Source organism: Schistocerca serialis, chromosome 2 (genome assembly GCF_023864345.2).
Source record: "Schistocerca serialis cubense isolate TAMUIC-IGC-003099 chromosome 2, iqSchSeri2.2, whole genome shotgun sequence".
NCBI lineage: Eukaryota > Metazoa > Arthropoda > Insecta > Orthoptera > Acrididae > Schistocerca > Schistocerca serialis.
In genome coordinates this window covers 611540929-611563065 of record NC_064639.1, presented here as the reverse complement: position 1 = coordinate 611563065, position 22137 = coordinate 611540929, and the positions used below count along the sequence as shown (strand labels likewise).

Here is a 22137-nt window from a genome sequence, read left to right as displayed (position 1 = left end):
ATCAGAAGGATAGGTTAATGGTAAATGGAAGTGTTATTTATTTGTTGCAGTACACCATAAAGTCAAATCCATTGAGACTGAAATTGAAGTTGCATGTGAGACTATTTGGCCAAGAGTCAGTATCAACCCTGGGCAAAAATTTATAATTCGGTCCTTCTACCAATTACCAAACCTACTGCCACATTTAACCAAAACCATCAGACAGAAAGTCAGTTTTCTAGTAAAAATGTTTCAGACTTTACTGTCATCATCCATTTATTAGAATAACTGCAGTTTTGCAAGTGGCTGCTGAGGCAAGACATCCTGCAAAAAGTAGTAAAAGCTTTCTCTTAACATTACTGAGAACAGGTATTTTGGAAGCCCACTCATGATGGGAATGTATTAGATCTAATGGAAAAAGGCCCCTGACCTCTTTCAGGATATTCATTGTAAAACTGGTATCAGTGATGATAATGGTTGTCGAAGTAGCAGTTTAAACAAGTAGGAATATGTTCAGTAAACTAGATAAAAAGGCATTCATGTCATATCAGTAGGAGTAATTCAAAACATTTAGCTCTGGACAGGAGCATGTAGATGAACTGCAGCTCTACTGTAGAAGAATAGCTAACCAAGCACTACATAGAAATGCTCCTGGTCATTACAGCTGCAACACTGTGAAGGCAGCATCCAATAAACATCATATTGGTGAAGAGTACTAGAGGTTTGGATATGCAAAAGATCAGCATTTCAGGGCAATCACCCGAAATTGGTAGGAGCAATGTCACCTGCATTATGTATGTAAGGAAAGATTACATAGCAGTTTTCTGTTAGAAAAGACATTGGAATGTTGTTTATTTGTGAGAAGATGGAATATTGTCTGTCTGTGAGAAGATCATGATGTGCCATGCATAAGAAGGAGAAACACCTACCAGCACATATCAGAGTTTGACAGTGACAGGATCATCACCCATTGAGACAGTGGTTTATCATTCGGTGATATTGTTGCTCTCATTTGTGAAGGTCCCATGACTGTAATGTGAATGTGGAATCAGTAAGTTACGGCGGGTTCATACTCAGTGCCATGCAGGATTTCATTAGCCTCTCATGACTGGCACTTAAGAGATCAGACAAATTGTTTGTCCTGCCATACAGAATCTTACAGCCATGTCACATACTTTTGATCAGGAAGTGAGATTGTTTGCAGCAAGACAAGTATCCACAAGGATGTTGAGACAACATCTGGAGCCCATGGACTATTAGCATGATGACCATTGTTGCATCTTCCCTTGACATTACAGCAGACACAGGTTCACTCAATCACAACACTGGAGACAGGAGTGGCACAACATCAACTTTTGACATGAGTCCTTATTGTGCGTGGTGGATGCCCCAAGGAGAACAAACATTGCTGTATTACTTTTGTCGTCCATGCAATGCTCTGGTTTGCATAGCTGGTAATGTGGACATCAGATGTTACATTTGTGACATGTTAAGGCTGATGGCTGTGCTCTGTCTTTGAGGTCTCTGTGACATTATCTTTCAACAAGATAACACAAGACTGCATGTTGCCTACACTGTCCTGACTTACCATGTTACAAAAGGTGTTCAGCAATTGCCATAACCAGCATGTTGTCCTGATTTCTCATTGACTGAAAGTATCTAGTCAAGGGTTATTAAGAGAATGGAATGGCACTATTTGCTAGCCACTACAATTCATGTGCTCCACCACAGAGTTGAAGCAGACTGGAATGACATACCCATGTTATCATCCAAACTTAGATTCAAATTAATTCAACAAAACTTTCAAAGTCTTTGCAATAAGCACAATGAGTTGGACACCACTGCAGAGATTGGTAACTGTGATATTTCAGTTATAAGTGAAAACTAGTATACAAATGAACTAATTAGTGTATGTCAGCCATTCTTCATGGCCTTTTGCACAGCCTTCAGCAGAAAAGAGAAACGTGGTGGGGTAACAATCATTGCTGTGAGGGGTAATAGTTATAATGTAATAGATTTAAGTACTTTCAGCAAAGAGGGTAAAACAAAACTAGCAGTAATTAACTACAAGTGAGAGAAAGAGAAATATTATAAATCTATATAGATCTCCCTGCAGTAGACTTGAAGTTTCTGTGAAAATTTTAATGACTAACTTGTTGACATAGACAGTAAACACTGCAATACAAATGGCTGAGTTAACATCGTCGTAACTGGAGATATAAACACTGACAACATGCTGTCTACTAATTCCAGTTGAAAAAGTAGTGTTAATACCAGGTCAGTTTAGTTTAACTTTGCTAATAAATGAGCCACTAGAAAGATAAATAGCAGCAAATCATGCATTAATAACATAAAAAGTAATAACTAACATACCTCAGTACACCAGTTATGAAGCTTGCCATTTCTGACCATCATGGTGGTCATCTACTGAAAGAAGCTTAAAATCATTATGTCAGCAGTGAACAGAAAAAATTATGTCACATGAAGAAACACCCATGATGACAGTGTTGAAAATCTCAGCTGTATGTTAAAAAGTTTACAATGGGATGGAAACAACTGAACTACTTTCAGTAAATTTGCATCAGGCTTTTATTATTGCTTCAATATCTCATGGCCAGATATAACTTTCCAATAAATGACTGCAAAACAATGAAAAAAAAAATCATGATGTGAGAACAGTGAGAGAAAAACTTAAGAGTTTTCCAATGTACAATGCTAAAAGTTGGCAATAGTCATAGACTAAAGGCAGAATTTAGGAACTATCATGATTATTACAAAGCTCTACTATTAGGAACTAGAAGTAAATATGTAGCCATGATGTTAAGAAACTCAAGTAAAACTGGCACAGCTGCTTGGAAAGTTATAATTTGCTTTAGGGATTGGAAGGACTAGGCTGCTAGTGACCTTACAATCAACTGTAGTGGGAGTGTTGTCAGATCACAAATGTTTATAATGAGTACTTTTCTTGTGTTGATGACCACTTCAACTATCTTCAGCATAGATATAATGGAATTCCAGTAAAACAATGCATATACTTGACCCCAACTGACAACAAGGAGATAAAATACATAGCTTAGTCACTAAAAAATTCAATATCAGCACGCTATGATGGGTTTGCTATCAGCATATTAAAAAGGTCTGTAGACAGTGTGTCAGATGTCAAGGCCACAACAGTAATTTATGTAACTGCATTATGTAGTTTCCCAAATAATCTAAAATAGCACAGATAACCCCAACTTACAAGAAAGGTGTTGTTGTTGTTGTTGTCGTCTTCAGTCCTGAGACTGGTTTGATGCAGCTCTCCATGCTACTCTATCCTGTGCAAGCTTCTTCATCTCCGAGTACCTACTGCAACCTACATCCTTCTGAATCTGCTTAGTGTATTGATCTCTTGGTCTCCCTCTACGATTTTTACCCTCCACGCTGCCCTCCAATGCTAAATTTGTGATCCCTTGATGCCTCAAAACGTGTCCTACCAACCAATCCCTTCTTCTAGTCAAGCTGTGCCACAAACTTCTCTTCTCCCCAATCCTATTCAGTACCTCCTCATTAGTTACGTGATCTACCCACCTTATCTTCAGCATTCTTCTGTAGCACCACATTTCGAAGGCTTCTATTCTCTTCTTGTCCAAATTAGTTATTGTCCATGTTTCACTTCCATACATGGCTACACTCCATACAAATACTTTCAGAAACGACATCCTGACACTTAAATCTATACTCGCTGTTAACAAATTTCTCTTCTTCAGAAACGATTTCCTTGCCATTGCCAGTCTACATTTTATATCCTCTCTAATTTGAGCATCATCAGTTATTTTACTCCCTAAATAGCAAAACTCCTTTACTACTTTAAGTGTCTCATTTCCTAATCTAATTCCCTCAGCATCACCCGACTTAATTCGACTACATTCCATTATCCTCGTTTTGCTGATAAATCTAAAACTGAAAACTATTGATGCATCTCAATCTTCCCTGCATTTTCTGAGGTAACTGAGAAAGTTATTTACATCAGACTAATGGTATTCCTGAGTCTACAGAATCTAATATTGTAAAACCAGAGTGGCTTGATGAGAAACAAGTTAGGTTCAGTAGCTGCAGCACAGATAATAGACAAAATAATAACTGCCGTAGAGAACGAGGAGTATGTTACTGGAGTATTCATTGATCTTGTAAAAGCTTTTGATTGTATTTCAATGAAAGCCACCTAAATGTCTGTGCTTCAGAGGCTGCAGTAATGGAATTTAACATCAGGAAATATTATTTGCTATGAACTTATCCACAGAAAAATTCTGGAGAATGATAATCCAGGACAACGTCAACTGGGACATGGATATAGATTCCTTAGCATGTAATGTGTGTAAAAACATATTTGCCATTAACATGATTAGCAAATATTGCACAGATATGTATGTGCTAAAAATGAAATATCATTCATTACTCTCATCTAATTTGAAATCTGCAGTTGAAACATGGGGTGCAGCAACACAAAATAATCCAAACATGTTACTGACACTGGAGAGGAAAGCTGTCAGAATTATTTGTGGTGCCAAACCCAGAGACTCATGTCGGAACCTATTCCCAAAATTAGGCATAGCTAAATATATGTACCCTGTCTAGTCACATTAATATGACCACCTGTCTGAAGTCTGAATAACCACCTTGTGCAGTGCACAGTCGGGTTCTGGAAGATACTGACAGGGATATGGAGCCATGATGACTCGTGTGGCATTGCCCAGCTTTGCTAGGTTTCTCTGTTGAGAATACATGGCATGAACAGCCTGAAAAAGGTGGTCTTACGAATTCTTGATTGGGTTTAAATCTGGAGAGTTTGGTGGAGTAAACTCATCCTGGTGATCTTCAAACCATGAAAGTATGGTGCAAGCTGTGGGACACATTGCTTGTCCTGCTGGTAGATGCAATCATACCAAGGAAAAGCAAACTGCTTGTAGGGATGGACATGGTCTGGGAGGACATGGTATTCAACGATAGATGCAAACGGTTGTTGATCAACTGTGCCTTTCAGAATGATGAGAACTTCCGGAAATACCACAGAAACATTCCCCAGACCATAACGTCCCCTCCTTATTTGCTTTCAGACATTTCACACTGTACACACCAACAGCCATCTGTTCAATGGAGCAGAAAATGTGATTCATCTGAAAAGGCCAACAGTTGCCACTCAATGGACTTTTAGCTGTGGTATTGGCAAGCAAATTCTAGTGAACAGGAGTAATTATGGATGCATGAACTGGGAACCTGTTGCAGAGGCCCATATGCAGCAGCTATCACTGAACAGTCGTTGAAGAGACACTGCTGGTAGCCCCTTTGTTTATCTGGGCATTCAGCTGCTCATTAGTTGCACATCTGTTCACAAGTATACATCTCCACACCCATCATTCATCTTTGTCATGTATTGCCTGTGGTCCACTACAGTTACCTCGTCACCAGTTCTGGACAGTATGTTTTAACCATGGTGGCACATGAACAGTTCATGAACTTGGCCACTTCAGAAATGCTTCCTTTCTTGTCCCAAAAGCTAATGATCATGTCCTTTATTACGTCAGATAAATTGCTTTATTCCGTCAGATAAATTGCTGCATTTCCACATACAACAATGACTGCACTGTTTTCCACATCCCCCAAGACATTTCATATATCTTCCACTGCTAGTACTGCCATGTGCCATCTGTGAGTGGTTATTGCAGGTTGCTTTCAAACATAGATGGTGGTCAGATTAATGTGACTGGAGCATATTAAAAAAAATTTTTGCAAATTGTAAAATGTGATGTTATTGTGTTTGAGGTTTGTTTCTAGAAACATGAAATCAATTTGCAGTTCTGTTCTTCAAATTTAAGGATAATGTGCTAGACTTTATATGCTTTGATGCAATAATTTGTAAATATTCATATAAAAATGATTAATAAGGCAAACACATACCAAACCAATTATTTTTGTTATTATTATAGTAGAACTTACTTGTTAATACAAAATCACCATCCTTAACAGATTGGCAGTTGTATTTAGATGACTCTACACAAACCCAAACAGCTTTGCAAAAAAATTAGCACACACTGTTTCCAAATCTCTATTTACTGGAATGTGGTACTTGATGACCATTAATGTAGGTTTCCTGTTATTAGTTCTTGGGTGGTGTCTCTTTGGTGAAGAACCATGAATCATCAATGAAATGCTCCAATCCTTGTCACTTTTGCTTCGAATTCCAAATACTTTGTTACGCTACCGCCCTGCTCGGACGTACGTTAGCTCTATAAAACCTGTACTGTAATAAGTTCACGGGCTTCACCTTATAAACAAGGATTTTAGTACATTAGTTGACCGCGTGTACCTAATAGAAGCAAGATCGGACTTATATTCAGTCAATAACTACAGTGATGCGTCAAGCAAATGTAAAGTATAATTACCCTTTAGCATAGACAAGAAGTACACACAGTAGATGCTAACTATAATTAATAATTCGGTCGCCAGCCTACTTAGGCAACCTGAAACTGTTATGGTCGTTAAACTGAAACTATTAAGTACTGAAGGCAAATTAACACTCAAAATTATCAATCTATGGATAACTGCTCTTTTGTCTTACTTCTGAATAATTTTACTGTCATTATTTCTGTCTCAAATTAATTAAATAACATCGCTAACTCAATTAAAAAAAAAAAAACTCTCTTCCAATTTAGTCATACTTTTGTTCTTTACCAACATTTGCAATAACACACAGATCTTTAGATTCCTTTATGGCATAGATTAATCTGCTGATAATTTTCATTAACACTAACATTAAACTTTCAGTTCAGGATACTCGGATTGCACAATACGAGGTAAGGATCCTGTCTAGGTCAGTGATCAGGATCAGTAATGGCTAAGGCAATTCTGGTAAAAGTCATGTTATTATTGAACAGTTAGAAACAGTTTCGACACTGGTCCACACAGATACACTTCTAAAGATGAAATAAATGTTTGACCTGTGCAAGTCGGTGCGGCGGATGGCGGGCAGCGAGATAGCGGGCAGCCCGGCACACATACAAGCACGGCTAAGGCTCACACAACAACGGCACTTTCCATCTTCTTAGCGTCGTAATCTTTCCAATTTTGTGCCTCAGAATATAGCCATGCCAAGTAGTCGTCGGAATCGGTTCATCCGAGGCTCAATGGAATCCACTTTTCCTGGGTAGCCTCCTTGGTACAGTACGTGTACTTCCGACTGTTGCTCGCCTCCGACTGTCACACTGTGCCCGTTGTGCCGAACCGCGCCAGTGTGCGTTTTCCCGCCTCGCCTGCCTCCACCTTTTCCCGCTCCCCTACAGGTAGGGTATTCACCACAGGTTTTCTATTACACATATCCTAATGCATTACCTACGTATGGACCAAGTGTATAAATTACAATTTTCACATCTTACAATAGTTTTAACATTAAATACACTTTCCTTTGATTACCACATTATTCGAAATCTAACATAAATAATAATTTTCATTTCAAAAGTTGCTCACAGTCTCTTTAACATAACGATACGAACCGAAAAAAAAGTTCAAAACATTGCTTAGATTAATTTATCTAAATTCATAAAGAAAAAAAATTATTATATGTACAGTTGTCGTTACAACTTCATTTTTGGCCTTTAGTAGGAAATGTGCTGGTATATTACAGGAATGGAAACAACCTTCCCTGTGATGGCACAGTTGTGTGAACATGGCCATATCAGGATCTTTATTGCAGTTCCTACTAAAAGAAATGGAAGAGAGTCATAAACCTGAATTTTGACTTTGTACCATTTTAAATTGTAGTATGAGGTGTGATCAATAAGTAAAGGAATTTCTTTACCGTACCTACCCGAATCTAAGCCGCACTCGAATCTAAGCCGCACCTGAAAAATGAGACTCGAAATCAAGGAAAAAAATTTTTCCCGAATCTAAGCCGCACCTGAAATTTGAGACTCGAAATTCAAGGGGAAAGAAAAGTTTTAGGCCGCACCTCCAAATCGAAACAAAGTTAGTCCATTGTGATATGAGACACAATTTAGGTCGAATGAATGACGATAAAGCTACAGTAGTTTGGTTCGAGTCGTAAGCTTAGCAGTTAAGCTTTACCAAGTAGCCATTGCTATGCGTCAGGCGCTCCGTCCGTATTTATACGGGTACCCTTCGTTTTTCACGTGCTTCGTCTGGTTTACTGTACTGTGTCATGCATTGTTTGTCGCATTCTGGTAATGTGTGTTCGCGACCTGTCGCCACTCACGGCATGGCTTGCTTTGGTGTTCGCTGCCGCCGCTTACAATTTTTTTTAAAAAAAAAAAAAAAAAAAAAAAAAAAAAAAAAAAAAAAAAAAAAAAAAAAGGAGGAATCGTCTCATTAGCGAAATAATGGCAAGAGACTGCTATTTGTTGTTATTTACACTGCTGCTTTCTTTGGTAATGATCAACAAGTACCAAATAATAAACTGCGTATGATAGAAGATGTTCTGAACAAGAATTTAACGAAAATTTTTCTCTGTTTGAAAATCTTTGCAGACGCCTCTTTAGTACATTACTTTCTGCACAGAAATTAGAGTCATCTTAGATTTAAAAATCTACTCAATTTCATTTCTGACTGTATCACTATTAGGCATAAGAATAATATGAATATAAACATGACATGATATGTGTATTCTTCCGCGTTTGCTGTTGTCTCACTCTAGTTTCGTAGTTTATTAGGCAGACAGGATTTAAATGAGATAGCAGCAAACATGAAAGAATACATGGCAAAATGTTTATATTGGTATTATTCTAATGGTGAAGAGAATACTGCATGTGATTCACAATTCATAAAAGTTCCCATTAGCAACCATCTCTTCTCACAGGTAGGAAAAAATTCGGTTCAGAAACATTGCAAACAGTCTTGCCAGTCGGATTTTCGTAGTACATTGAAAAGCTGCTACATTCAAAGATGAACAATACAGAATTTGTATTTACTTCGTTGGATAATGTATGAAAATGCAGTGGTCGAAATTCGGGGCGGAGAAAAAAGCTCGTCTTCCACCTTTTTTTAAATTTATTTACTGACGCAGTGAATTTGGCGCCAGAATTTATCTTTGTGCCTGCAAAGCATGCCTGTGTAGCACTACATATATTCGACGGCAGAAGTTAGCTGTGGCGGCACCTACCAACATATTTCAGAACTTCCGCTTACTTTGCACTCGATTTTAAGCCGCAGGCGGTTTTTTGGATTACAAAAACCGGAAAAAAAAGTGCGGCTTGGATTCGAGTAAATACGGTAATTTGTGGCTTTGTATATGTGATTTTCAAATTTTTTATCTTGTTGGTACATATGTTCCTTATGTATATTTTCATTTTCATCTGTTTTGAATATTTTAGTCTATTGTTGACAATCAAAAAGGTAAAACACGTTTTTGTATGCTTGGAGAATTTTTACTTTTGAAAAAGATGGTTAAAAGAATTTGCATTAAATTTTGTTTGAAAATGGCATAAAGTACAGCTCTGTATTTGATGCTAACTGTGGCATTTCGTGAGTCTGCTATCAGTAAGACAAGAGTTTATGAGTCATATAAACATTTCAAAGAGAGTCAAAAAGATGTTGAAGACGACGACCTCCCTGGGCACCCTAGCACAAATTACCGGTGACAATGTGGAAGAGGCAAAGAAAATGGTTCTGGAAAATAACCAAATCACCATCTGAGAGGTTGCTGATGGTGTTGGTGTACCCTTTGACTCATACCAAGCAATTTTTTGAATGTTTTTGGTGTGAAATGTGTAGCAGCAAAGTTTGTTCTGAAATTGTTGAACTTCAGTCAAAAATAATGTCATGTATATTATGACCAGAAATTGCTGAATGGTGATACCAATCTGGAACTTCTAAGGAAGATTATAAAAGGTGAAAAACACGTTTACATGGATGTGACATCGAAACTGATACCCAAATGCCCCATTGGAAACTGCCTGACGAGCCAAGACTGAAAAAAATAGGACAAGTTTGATCACACTATTTTCTTCAATTACTATGGGTTTGTACATCATGAGTTCCTGCATTATGGTTGTATGGGCAATAAGGAATACTATCTTGAAGTTATGCACCATTTGTGTGAAGCAATCCAAAGAAAATGACCAGAACTGTGGCAAAACCACTTGTGGAAATTGCATGATGATAATGCTTCCACTCATACCTCAATGCTTGTTCATGATTTTTGGGTAAAACTCAAAACCATTATGTTCTCTCAGCTACCGCAGTCACCAGACAACTTCTTTATATTCTTGAGGCTGAAGAGAACCGTTAAATAATAACCATTTGTGAGGTAGAAACATAATCACTGAAGGAGCTGAACACCATAACGAAAAGTGAGTTCAATTGGAAAAAGCACTGGCATAAGCATATTATATCTGAGGGGGATTACTTCGAAGGGAAGAAAGTTGATGATGGATTAATAAAGATTCTTTCTTTCTACCGCAGTCACCGGACATGCGCCCCTGCAACTTCTTTATATTCTCAAGGCTGAAGAGAACCATTAAATGACATCATTTTGCCACCATTGGTGAGGTAGAAACAGAATCACTGAAGGAGCTGAACACCATAGCAAAAAGTGAGTTCAATTGGAAAAGGACTGGCATAAGCATATTATATCTGAGGGGGATTACCTCGAAGGGAAGAAAGTTGATGATGGATTAATAAAGAGTCTTTCTTTCTACCGCATTCACCGGACATGCACCCCTGCAACTTCTTTATATTCTCGAGGCTGAAGAGAATCATTAAATGACATCATTTTGCCACCATTGGTGAGGTAGAAACAGAATCACTGAAGGAGCTGAACACCATAGCGAAAAGTGAGTTCAATTGGAAAAAGCACTGGCATAAGCATAATATATCTGAGAGGTATTACTTTGAAGGGAAGAAAGTTGGTGATGGATTAATATAGATTCTTTCAGAAAAACAAAACTTCCTGTTACTTTTTGCTCACACTTCCTGTATCAATGTTCGTTAGATTCACATGAAACTTGGAAAAACTGCTACTTTAACCTATCTTTCGGTAAAAGAAATATATGGCAAAGACTGTTTATCATGTACGCAAGGTTTTGAATGGTTCAAGCACTTTCAAGATAGCCAAAAAGACATTGAAGATGACCCACACCTGGGATGCCCTTCAGCATAAAAAATGGATGAAAATATCAAAAAAGTGGGTAATATGATTTGATCTGATCATTGGTTGAGTATTTGATTGATTGTTGAAAGTGTAGGAATTGACAAAGAATGTGTAAGGAAAATTTTACATAACCAATTTAACATGAGAAAAGTGTTTGTGAAACTGGTGCTGAAAATTCTCTTGGTTGAACAAAGAAAAGCTCATGAAAATGTTTGTATTGCCACGTTGAATGCCACTGAAAATGATCCTAATTTCTTGGAAAGAGTGGCAATATGTGACAAATTGTGGTTTTTCACTTATGATCCAGAAAAGAAAATTCAGATGAACAAATCAGTATTTAAACCGATGAGTGATAGTTTTTTTTTTTCTATATTCATGGGATTCTGCATCTTAACTGGGTTCCTATTAATCAGCATTACTACCTTGAGGTTCTTGCTCAACTCCATAAGAAAATAAGAAAAAAAAAATGAGCTGGATTGTGGAAGAACAAGTCATGGGTTCTGCATGAAGACAATACACCGGCTCATATGGTATTGTCTGGTAAGGGGTTTCTAGTGAAGTATGGCATCCCACTGTTAGATCATTCACCTTGTTCACCTGACCTAGCACCATGTGACTTTTATCTGTTCCCCAAGGTCAAGTCTGCATTAAAAGGGACAAGATTTCAGTCTGTAGAAGCAGTGAAAGAAAAAGTGTCGTGCATCATCAAGGAGCTGATGGAGGATGACTTCCAGCACTGTTTCCATCAATGGAAAATTCACATGGAGGATTGCAACAGGTGATGGCAACTTGATGCCCACATAAAGACAGTGTTCAGAAAAAAATGGATATTCCACCCAGCAGATTAACTGGGCACTGTCAGTTGAAACCAAGAATCAGGAAGTGAACAAATAGGAGAACACACCAGCAAAATTTTTAGCTTTTCTTCCTTTTGTGGGTAACATTTCATTTAGAATAGCAAGAATCCTCTGTAAATTTCACATGAAAGTGATTTTCCATCCACCATTTAAGATTGAAAACCGTTTGGGATCAGTGAAGGGTGATTTGCTATTGCGGAAGGCCAGAATTAAAAAATGCCTTGTCAGTGTGGTATGACTTACAAAGGTCAGACAACTCTCGTTGTGAAAGAATGCTGCACTGAATATCAACATTGCAATTGCCTTTTGCAACCAAGTAAGTCCACTATTGCAGTTCAGTTGACTATGATAAAGCTATGATTCTGACAACATTAACTTCTTTTTGAGGATCCGTTTTTAAGGAGTCCGTGGAAATATGCCTGGCAGGAAATCTGATGAACCGTGATAGTGGCTACCAGTTGGGTAGTGTGTGGAACCCTATCGTCTCCATGATTTACTCTAATCAAAGACAACAGTGTGTGCCAATGGCCGCAGGAGTGGTAATGCAGAGAACAACTGAGTTCCATGGTTCCACCAGTGAAGGCACTGTCATCAGGAAGTGTGGCCCATCTGTCAACTTGCATTTTGAGGCATGTGTGGAATATTTGCAGCATGCTATATATAGTGGAATAGAGCAAGCCTTCATCAGTGGTTGATGGCTCACCTAAAGATGACTGGCAGGTGCCCAGTCACAATAATGTGTGATGAAAGGAACAACGACTGGCTGCAATCCTGAAAATTGTTTGAACATTCAGTTTGCTGGGAAAATTTTAAAATTCACAGCAGTAGTCTCCTTGTCTTACAGTCATGTATTGATAAAAGGTGCAAACACATTCTTGCTAAACCCTATTTTGAGAATAGTGGAACAAGTTTAGAACTGATTCACAGCAAACACTTTTAATTTTTAATCTTACAAAAATTCATATTATTCAATTCCATAAAACTAAAAATGGCTTTCACATGTAGAGATTAGTGCATTTGCACTGGATGATATACCATGTGTGAAGTTCCTAAACATCCAGGTAGACGATAAGCTGAGATGGCACCAACATGTGGAAAAGTTAATCAAAAAGCTAAGTTCTGCTTATTTTGCAGTCAAAAAAGTTGCCAGTTGATGTCAAGCAGAAAACTGGAAATCCAAAATTAAAAAAAATAAGGAAGTGACCATTAGGCACTCCTATTATTTAGCAGGACACTTGGATTCAGAGATGTAAATGCAAGTTAATACTATTATTTGTATTCAACAAGTTTCCATTTTTCCAGTATAGGCAGCTGATAGTGGTCTCTAAAATCAGTAAAATTAAACGAAAGTTTGTATGAAATAGTAGATAAAACAGTGGCTGGGTAATGTAAGAGGTGGAGCTTTTCTCTGGACATGAATATGCATATATAAAGTAATCTAGAAATAATTACCTTAATTATCCTTCTGGGTAGATCAGCAATAATAATAAGGCACAATCCATAAACAAAGGCGGCTGTGTGTGAAATAGTGAGGACAGTAAGCTATATAGGGTGTTTCAAAAAGGACTTAACAACTTTGAAAATTCATATAAATTATTAAAAGAAGGTATAGAGCTGGGTTTAGTGTTATTTTGTTGGGAAACCTTTACCTTAAACTAAAGATGTTGTGTGTGGCTTCCACTGGTTATCCTGCACACCTCCCATCAGAAGTCAGTTTCTTTCCAAACTTGCTGTAGCATTGTAGGAGTAACTTGCTCAGTGGTGGGATAAATATTTGCTCTAAGTTCAGGTAGAGAAACCGACACACGAGATATAAGGGTTGACTGAATAGTAATGCCTCCACATTCGTAACTCTTCAACAGTTGGCAGCATTGGTGTGCGGCAGTAGTGGCTTGTTCCATAGCTTCTTCTCTACAGCTCCAGCTGGCGGGAAGCCTTAGCATTGAATGGTTGTGTTCTTACAGTGTAAAGTATGGAACCCTACGCAGACGGTCAGTCAATGCGATTTAAGCAATGTGCAGTCATTGAATTCTTGACAGCAGAAGGTATCACCGCAAAGGAGATTCATCCAAGGATGTAAGCAGTTTATGGTGATTGTGTTGATTTGAGTACTGTGCATCGTTGGGTGAGTGAGTTTAAAGATGTTGAGGTGGGAACATCTGACCTGCGTGACAAAGAGTTGAACGGCCTGTGAAAGCAACCACTGAGTTTCACAAGCAAAATGTTGACAGATTGATTGAGGACAATCGTCGTATCACTCAGAGAGAAATTGCAAGCACAATCAGCATTTCACAAGAATGTGTGGGTCATATTATTTCTTTGCTTGGCTATCCGAAGATCTGTGCACAATGGGTAGGTACCCTGGATGCTGATTCCTGAAATGAAAGCTGACAGATTTGAAATTTGCCAGGAACTCCTATCGAGTTAGAAGAATGAAGGTGAAACCTTTTTCCATTCAGTTGTGACAGCAAATGAAACATGGGTACACCATTACAACTGTGAGACTGTGGTTGCAGAAACAGTGTGTTGACTTCTTCCATGATGGCTTCAGAAAACTTGTTCATCATTGGCAGAAATGTATCCAATTGGCTGGTGATTATGTGGAAAAGTGAATATAGGTAATTAAAGGTCACATTATAAGGATTATTTCTGTGTTTGATTTATTAAAATATTCCCATCCAAACCCAGTTAACGAAGGTGGAGGTATTACTTTTTATTCAACCCCGTACAAACGTGACATCTTTGATGAATTCCCAAAAAAGATCGATCGGTGTCAGGTCTAGGGAACACGGGGGCCATGCTATTGGCACATCATAACCAATCCATTGACCTGTAAAGCTGTCACTGAGAAAATGCCGAACATCAGCCAGGTAGTGGGATGGTGCACCATCTTGCATGAAGTAAACATTTTGTTCTTGGTCATCCTCATCGATCTGGGGTATCAAAAATTGTCATAACATATCCAGGTACACTAGTCCGTCAATGGTTCTCTCATAGTAAAGAAAGGGGTCGTACACTTTGTTCTTGTTTAATGCACAGAAAACACCAAACAGTCATATGTGGGATTTGCAGTTCATGAGATACATGCTGGGTTGATATCATAGGGCTGTTGACAAAATGTTGTCTCACTCGCTCAACGATGTAATCAGATGTGCTTGGACAACCTGCTGATTTCCCATGTCTTACTGAGAAACCTGTTTCTACAAAACATTTGTGCCGCTCATAAATTGTAGGCCTACTAGGAGGATCTTTAGCATACTTGGTACAGAAATTATGCTGAACTGTTTAACAACCTCCTTTGTTACGCACAGTTGGATGACTATTAATTGTAATAAATGTTCGTGGAGTAAAAAATATTGGCTGGGTCTAGTGGCAATTTAAAAAAATTACTTTTTTATTATTTTTTATTTACGGGATCTCCTTTGATTCGTTGCTTGAATTTCTTCTGTCTGGAACCCATATTCTCTTGTAGGTCTGGAAACTTAATAGGTTGATGTGTTTCATGAATAACATAGATGTCAAACTGATTCGTATGTAATTTTCATATTTAATAGTCCTAGATGCTTTGCTGCCATCAATTACAATGTTCACTCAGTGAAATACATTCCATTTGTACGCAACTCGAATTTACAATTTGTCCAGTAACTGAGCACAACAGAAAAACTTTACATCCCTCCTTCCTTCCTTCCTTCCCGCCAGAAAACACTACTTGCACACAGTTAACACCAGTAAAGATATACTGAGATTGAAACATAGAACATTAAATTGAAAATAATTTACAGAAAATGAAATTCACTCAACAGCATAATAGAACAATTATGATAAAATATATATTCAGATAAACAAAATTTTATCTTTTTGTAGTACAGTAATTTTATGAAATTTGTTTTTTAATCATGGGGGTTTAATTTTGCAGGATTTTTATAAAATAATTATTTTTTATATTTATCTTTTTAATTAGGCATTTTTAGTTTGTTGAATGAGGTTAGTATTAAGTATCAGATTTTAAATGGATTTTTCCAGTGTGAATTTTTTTTAGGTAAATTAATTTTATAGGTGTCAGAGAAAATTTTATAATTGTATTAGCACGATATATATTACCATACAGTCGTAGATTAAAACATTTCAAATGAAATTGAAAGAAGGATAAGATCATAAATTTGAGAATATACATGGTCCAGACGGCTTACTGCGCGTTACATCTGTTGTCACCGACTTCGATTCTTCAAACCTAAACACACAGCTAGCACGCTTGGGTCAAGTGAAGGCAGCCTTCTTTAATGCAACTGCTGGTAGCAGTCATTACAGTGTGAATCGGCTCTACCGAACTACACACGACAAAACTTGATGTATTTCCTACAAATTGAGACTACAACACCTCTGTAGGTACTATGAATTAATTTATATGAATTTTCAAAGTTGTAAAGTCGTTTTTGAAATGTCCTATATTATAAAAACTTGCTGTTGTTTGTTGTTGCAGATAAATATAATTTTTATACTCTTTTAAGACAAAATATCAAGACTACTATATATGCAATATAAACTCACTGAGCTGCAGTGGTATATTCCATGTTCCCTATTCTCTGTGTGCTTCTAAGCAATATTGTGTAATATGACATGGTCCACACATCTGAAGGCAGTCCTACGTAATATGATTTACTTATAGCGTTCACAGTGCATGACCTATTTGGAGGAGGGGCCATGTTTATTAATTTCAGGAAAGGGGTGAGGTGAAGGAAATAAAGCATAATTTCTTATTAAATGAACATCAAAACCATTGAAAAAACTGTGTTTATTAATCAGCAAATATACTCATGTTACCACTGTATAATATTTACCTAATACTTACTATGTAATTAATTGTACAGTTTGAATGAGATTTGTACATATCATTTCAATTTCTGGCAGGTAACATTCAAACACATATGAATCTTCTATATTCACATTTGTAGCAGTTTCTTTTACATTGGCTTATAGTACAAGAAAAACAGCATGAATTGGAGTTACAATGGTATTGGAATATTTTAGAACCTAGAACTATCCAGCATTTTCAGCTGCATGGGGACCAAACATGTGTGTTGGAATAGCTCTGAAATTTCACGTCGCACAAACACTTGTCAGACATTATCTGCTACCGGTTCTGGCTTTGTTTGTACTGGATTGCTACATCTGTCTGTTTGCTGGGGCATAATTTGAGCTTGATTTGTGAACCTCATTCCTCACCCTTCCCCCTCATCCTCCATAATGAAAGGAGGGTGAAGGGTAACTCATTCCTAGTTGCTAACACCATGGGAATCATGAATGGCGTTTGTGAGTGGATGAATGAATGAATGAAATTAGTTTTTGTGGGGAAGATAAGCCAGTAAAAAGAGTGAGCTGACTTAAGTTTTTTCTGCACGTTTTAGGATCTTATTCCCAACTTGGCCACTCCTGTAGACAGTGATAACTTTCTTGATAGTAAGATATTTCTTTCTTTATTTTTCATTTTTTTAATTCATCTTCCTAATCAAAATGATATCTTTTCAGAGGTGTCAATTTTAGATCAGAAGAACATGACTATAGAAGAGGAAATGGATGATTACAACAAAAAAGAAAGAGATATTTGTCATTGTATCAGAGACCTTCTAAATAAGTTAGACAAGCTGAATGAGAAATTGTGCGAACATAAAGAATACAAAGAAGCTCTTGACAAGCACAATATTATAACACAGACAGACTACCTCAACAGCCTTAAGGTCAGAATTAGGAAAATAACATTGATTCCTTATAGAGAAAGTTTATAACATCATATTGTGTTATTGACATACATAGTTGTAGTTTACTGTACAATAAGACCATACCAGTGGCTGAGACATGTAGCCTAATCAGTAAGGTACTGAGCTGCAAATTTGCTCATTGCTGATTTGAATCATCTTCCTGTTTGTAACATATTTTTTGCATATTTGACCTGAAAAAAATTAAAAACATTAACGGATTTTTTCCATCAGCAGTTGGTGGAACATAACATACTGCAAAAGTGATGCCTTGTATAGTAATAAGTTCTAATTACAGATTTTATATACATCAGGGCAATGTATACTGGTACAAGTTTGTGTGTGTGTGTGTGTGTGATTTTATAGCTCTGAAGAAGAATTGATATTAAAGCCAACAATAGTGTAAGTTTTGTTTATGTGCCTATCACCAACTCAGTACCTCAGGTGCATGTCGAGTTGGTTACTTGTACCCCTTAAAGTATTTATATTCCAGCAAAGACCATCCTTTATTATATTTTTTAAACCTTGGATGTTTTAATAATTTTTTGCTTATTACTTTTGTAATGTTTGATAAGTCAAATTTTCTATGTATTAGATGTGTTGTGCAGTAACCATTAGTAATTGCAGTTGAAATTTTTTGTTGAAATGACTAAGAAAGTAAGAGGAGAAAATCAAATATGTAGGTTCCAATAACCTGTGACACTACTTATGATATCTCAATAGGCAGATTTTTTTATGAATTCATATTTATACTAACAGAATTTTTACTGCCAATCCAATCTTAAAATGAAATGAGCTTGTTGATAATTACATTAATGTTGTTGTTGTGGACTTCAGCTCCCAATACTACACTATCATGTGCAAGCCTCTTCGTCTCCTAATAGCTACTGTAACCCACACCCATTTAATTTATACCACTTACAGTATTCATCCCTTGGTCTCCCTCTACAACTTTTACCCCCCGCACTTCCCTCCATTACCAAACTAGCAATATCTTTGTGCATTAGGATGTGTCCTACCAACTGATTCCTTCTTTTAGTCAAGATATGCCATAAATATCTTTTTCCCCAATTCAATTCAGTACCTCCTCATTAGTGACTTGACCTAACCATCTCATTTTCAGCCCTCTGTGGTGGCTCTGCATTTCAGAAGCTTCTATTCTCATCTCGTATAAACCACTTACTTCCAGATAAAGCTACACTCCAGACAAATACAGTAAGACCTTGATAACCTGGCATGCTCAGGAATTTGTCAATGGTGGATTATTCTGTATGCCATATTATAAAGTCTTTTTTAAAAACCTGGTTTAAAAAAAAGGGATGTAAGCAAAATCTATACTTTTAATACAAGTAATTGTTATTTATTAAACACAACAGGGGAGATTAAAGTATAACAAAATTAAAATTCTGTATTACTTTTCTGTAAAAACAAAACTAAATTAAGAGTCAAATATTGTACTGCTCTGTTAAATCAGTTAAGGCTCAAAGTTTTGGAAAAGATAAATATACATACATAATTTTTTGTAGACTAGTTATGAAATAAAAGGCACACCATTGATTTTAAAAGTCCATAAATAAGATAATTAATAAAAATGGTCACCAAGAATTTGGTGCAGTTTATTTGGAATTACTGTCTTTAGGAATAGCAGAGATATATGAGATTGTTGACAGCAAATTTATCACTAGTACTGTATCAGAGCAATCAGTTGTCAATTTATCATCATTTACATCACTTTCTGTCTCGGCTCAGTGAGGCAGCCAATTGTTACTGAAGAGGAACCACACCAAATGGTTCTGACATTTCTCAAAGGTGTCAGATTATACTGTCAACCACACCAAGCTAAAAATATGGAAAAATTTCTGATGAATTCGAGACTGTTGGGTCTCCCAAAATTTCAAGTGCTGCATTATCACCATCTTACATTTACATTTATTTTCAGAAATGCTTTCTGCACTGTTGTCAGTCTACATTTTATACCCCCTGCACTTCGACCATCATCAGTTATTTTGCTGACAAATAGCAAAACTCATAGACTACAAAACTCATAGATTATTTTTACTGTCTCATTTTCTTCAGCCTCACCTACTTTAATTTGACTGCATTGCATTACCCTCATTTTACTTTTGTTATTTGTACTCTCTTTTCAAGACACTAGCCATTCCATTTAACTGCTCTTCCAAGTCATTTTCCATCTCAAAGAGAATTACAGCATCCTCAAAGTTCTTATTTCTTCTCCCTGAACTTTAATTCACTCTCCAAATTTGTCCTTGGTCTACAGTGTGTGGATTGAATAACACCAGGAGAGGCTACAATCCTGTCTCACTCCCTTCTCAACCACTGCTTCCATTTCCTGTTCTTCAACTTGTATAACTGTGGTCTGGTTTCTGAATAAGTTGTAAATGACCCTTCAGTTCCTGTATTTTATCCCTTCTACCATCAGAATTTCAAAAAGAGTAATCCAGGCAGCATAGTCAAAAGGCTTCTGTAAATCTACAAATGCTTTAAACATAGGTTTACCTTCCTTTAACATATCTTCTAAAATAGGTGATATTATCATTAATTCTCCAGAATCAAGACTGGCCTTTTCAAGTGGAGGCTTTTACCTGTTTTTCCATTTTTCTATGAATAATTTGTATCAGTATTTTGTAAGCAAAACTTTTAAACTTCTAGTTCGATAATATTCACATGTGACAGCATCTGCCTTCTTTGGAATTGAAATTTACATTCTTTTTAAAGTTTTGTAATGGTTGGCTCTCCCAACAATATCAGGAGTTCTGAGGGAATGTTATCTGCTCCAGAAGCCATGGTTCAACTTAGGTCTTTCAGTGCTCTAATGAATTCTTCTTGCAGTCTCATCTCTGCTATCACAGTTTAATGTACATATGCTTCTCTTTCTGTAATACTGCCTTCAAGTTCGTTTCTGTTGTATACTCATTCCACCTTTCAGTTTTCCCTTCTTTCCTTAGTGCTGATTTTCCAGCTGAATTTTTTATACTCAACCAACTGCTTTCCTTTTCTCCAAACATCTCTTGATCTGTGGGGAGTATCTATCTTTCCCCTAGTTAATATATGATTCTGTATCCTTACATTAAGACTGGTTTTCCATCTGAGGTCTTGATATTCATATAGCTGTTCCTCATTTCTCCAAAAACATCTATAAATTTCCTTAAGGCAGTATCTATCTTCCCCTTAGCAACTTGTGCTTCTAAATTTTTTTCATTTGTTATCTAGCCATTCCTGCTTCGCCACTTTGCACATCCTGTCAGTCTCATTTTTTAGATGTTTGTAAGCCCTTTTGCATGCTTCATTTTTATATTTTATCATTTCATCAATTAAAGTATTATAACCTTTAATCACTAATAAAGTGCGTGGAGATACAAAAGTAGAAACACTAGCGGGTTACATGTTACTAACTCCGTATCTGTCATTCGACTGCCGGGCCGTGACCTGCGGCCGGCGCCGTTCATAACCAGGTGGCGCTCCCGCGCTCGGCCGAGCTGTGGAGCGCCTCTATCGCCGTGTTCACGTACTAACGTAGCGGCACTTTTGAATGTCGTGGCACTGTCACAACACTTTTCCCCCCTTGAAAAAAAAACGCTCACTTTCGTGGAGACACAGACAGTGTGGAGACATCCATGGCCTCTTGGGAGGTCCCGAGAAGATCCCGCGGAGAAACACGAGAGTATGGTCGAAAATGTCCAGGACGGAAGCTGGCGCGTGGAACGTGCCTCCTGGACGAGATGATGGGTGAAAACTCTGGAGCAGCATCCATAGGTGTCGTAGACCTGGGGGTGTGCTCCAGCGAGATGGGTCCCGGAGAAGGCGGCGTCGCGACTGGGGCCGGTTCCGGCGTACTCGGAAGCGGTAGCGACGGCGGCGGCAGCAACACGCCCGGAAGATCGGCAGCAGCGACAGGACTGGCTTCTCGGGCTGGTGGAGACGAAAAAAGGGGCGGTGGTACCGGCGTGGCCACCACTCGTGGGCGCATCTGGTCGTAATGGTGAACAACCATGCCATCGTCCGTACGTATTTCACAAAGCCGGCAGCCGCGAAGAGCCTGGACCACCCCTGGAATCCATTTAGGGCGAGATCCATACCCCCGTGCCCACACGTCGGCGCCCACCGGGTATTTTCCCACACTAGGGGACACAGTACAAGGCCTGACAGGGTGAAGCAGATGCAGTAGGGTGCGCGGTTGGCGGCCATGCAAGAGTTCAGCAGGGCTGCGATCACCCAGAGGCGTGAAGCGATAAGAACTCAGAAATTGCAACAGAGCGTCATCTGTGGAAAAATCACTAAGGAATTTTTTCATTTGGCTTTTGAAAGTGCGGACAAGGCGCTCGACCTCCCCATTCGATTGCGGATGGAAGGGCGGTGCTGTAACATGATGAATCCCTTGTCCAGTACA

General features: G+C 37.9%; 1 protein-coding gene across 1 annotated transcript in view; it reads left to right on the top strand.

The window, feature by feature from the left end:
- LOC126457654 (coiled-coil domain-containing protein 40) overlaps nucleotides 1-22137 on the top strand; it is a 392411-nt gene that overhangs the window by 335450 nt on the left and 34824 nt on the right. The window contains exon 10 of the mRNA XM_050094144.1: nucleotides 17503-17711. Within this exon, the coding sequence (XP_049950101.1) occupies nucleotides 17503-17711 (209 nt within the window). The remainder of the gene's footprint in view (nucleotides 1-17502; nucleotides 17712-22137) is intronic.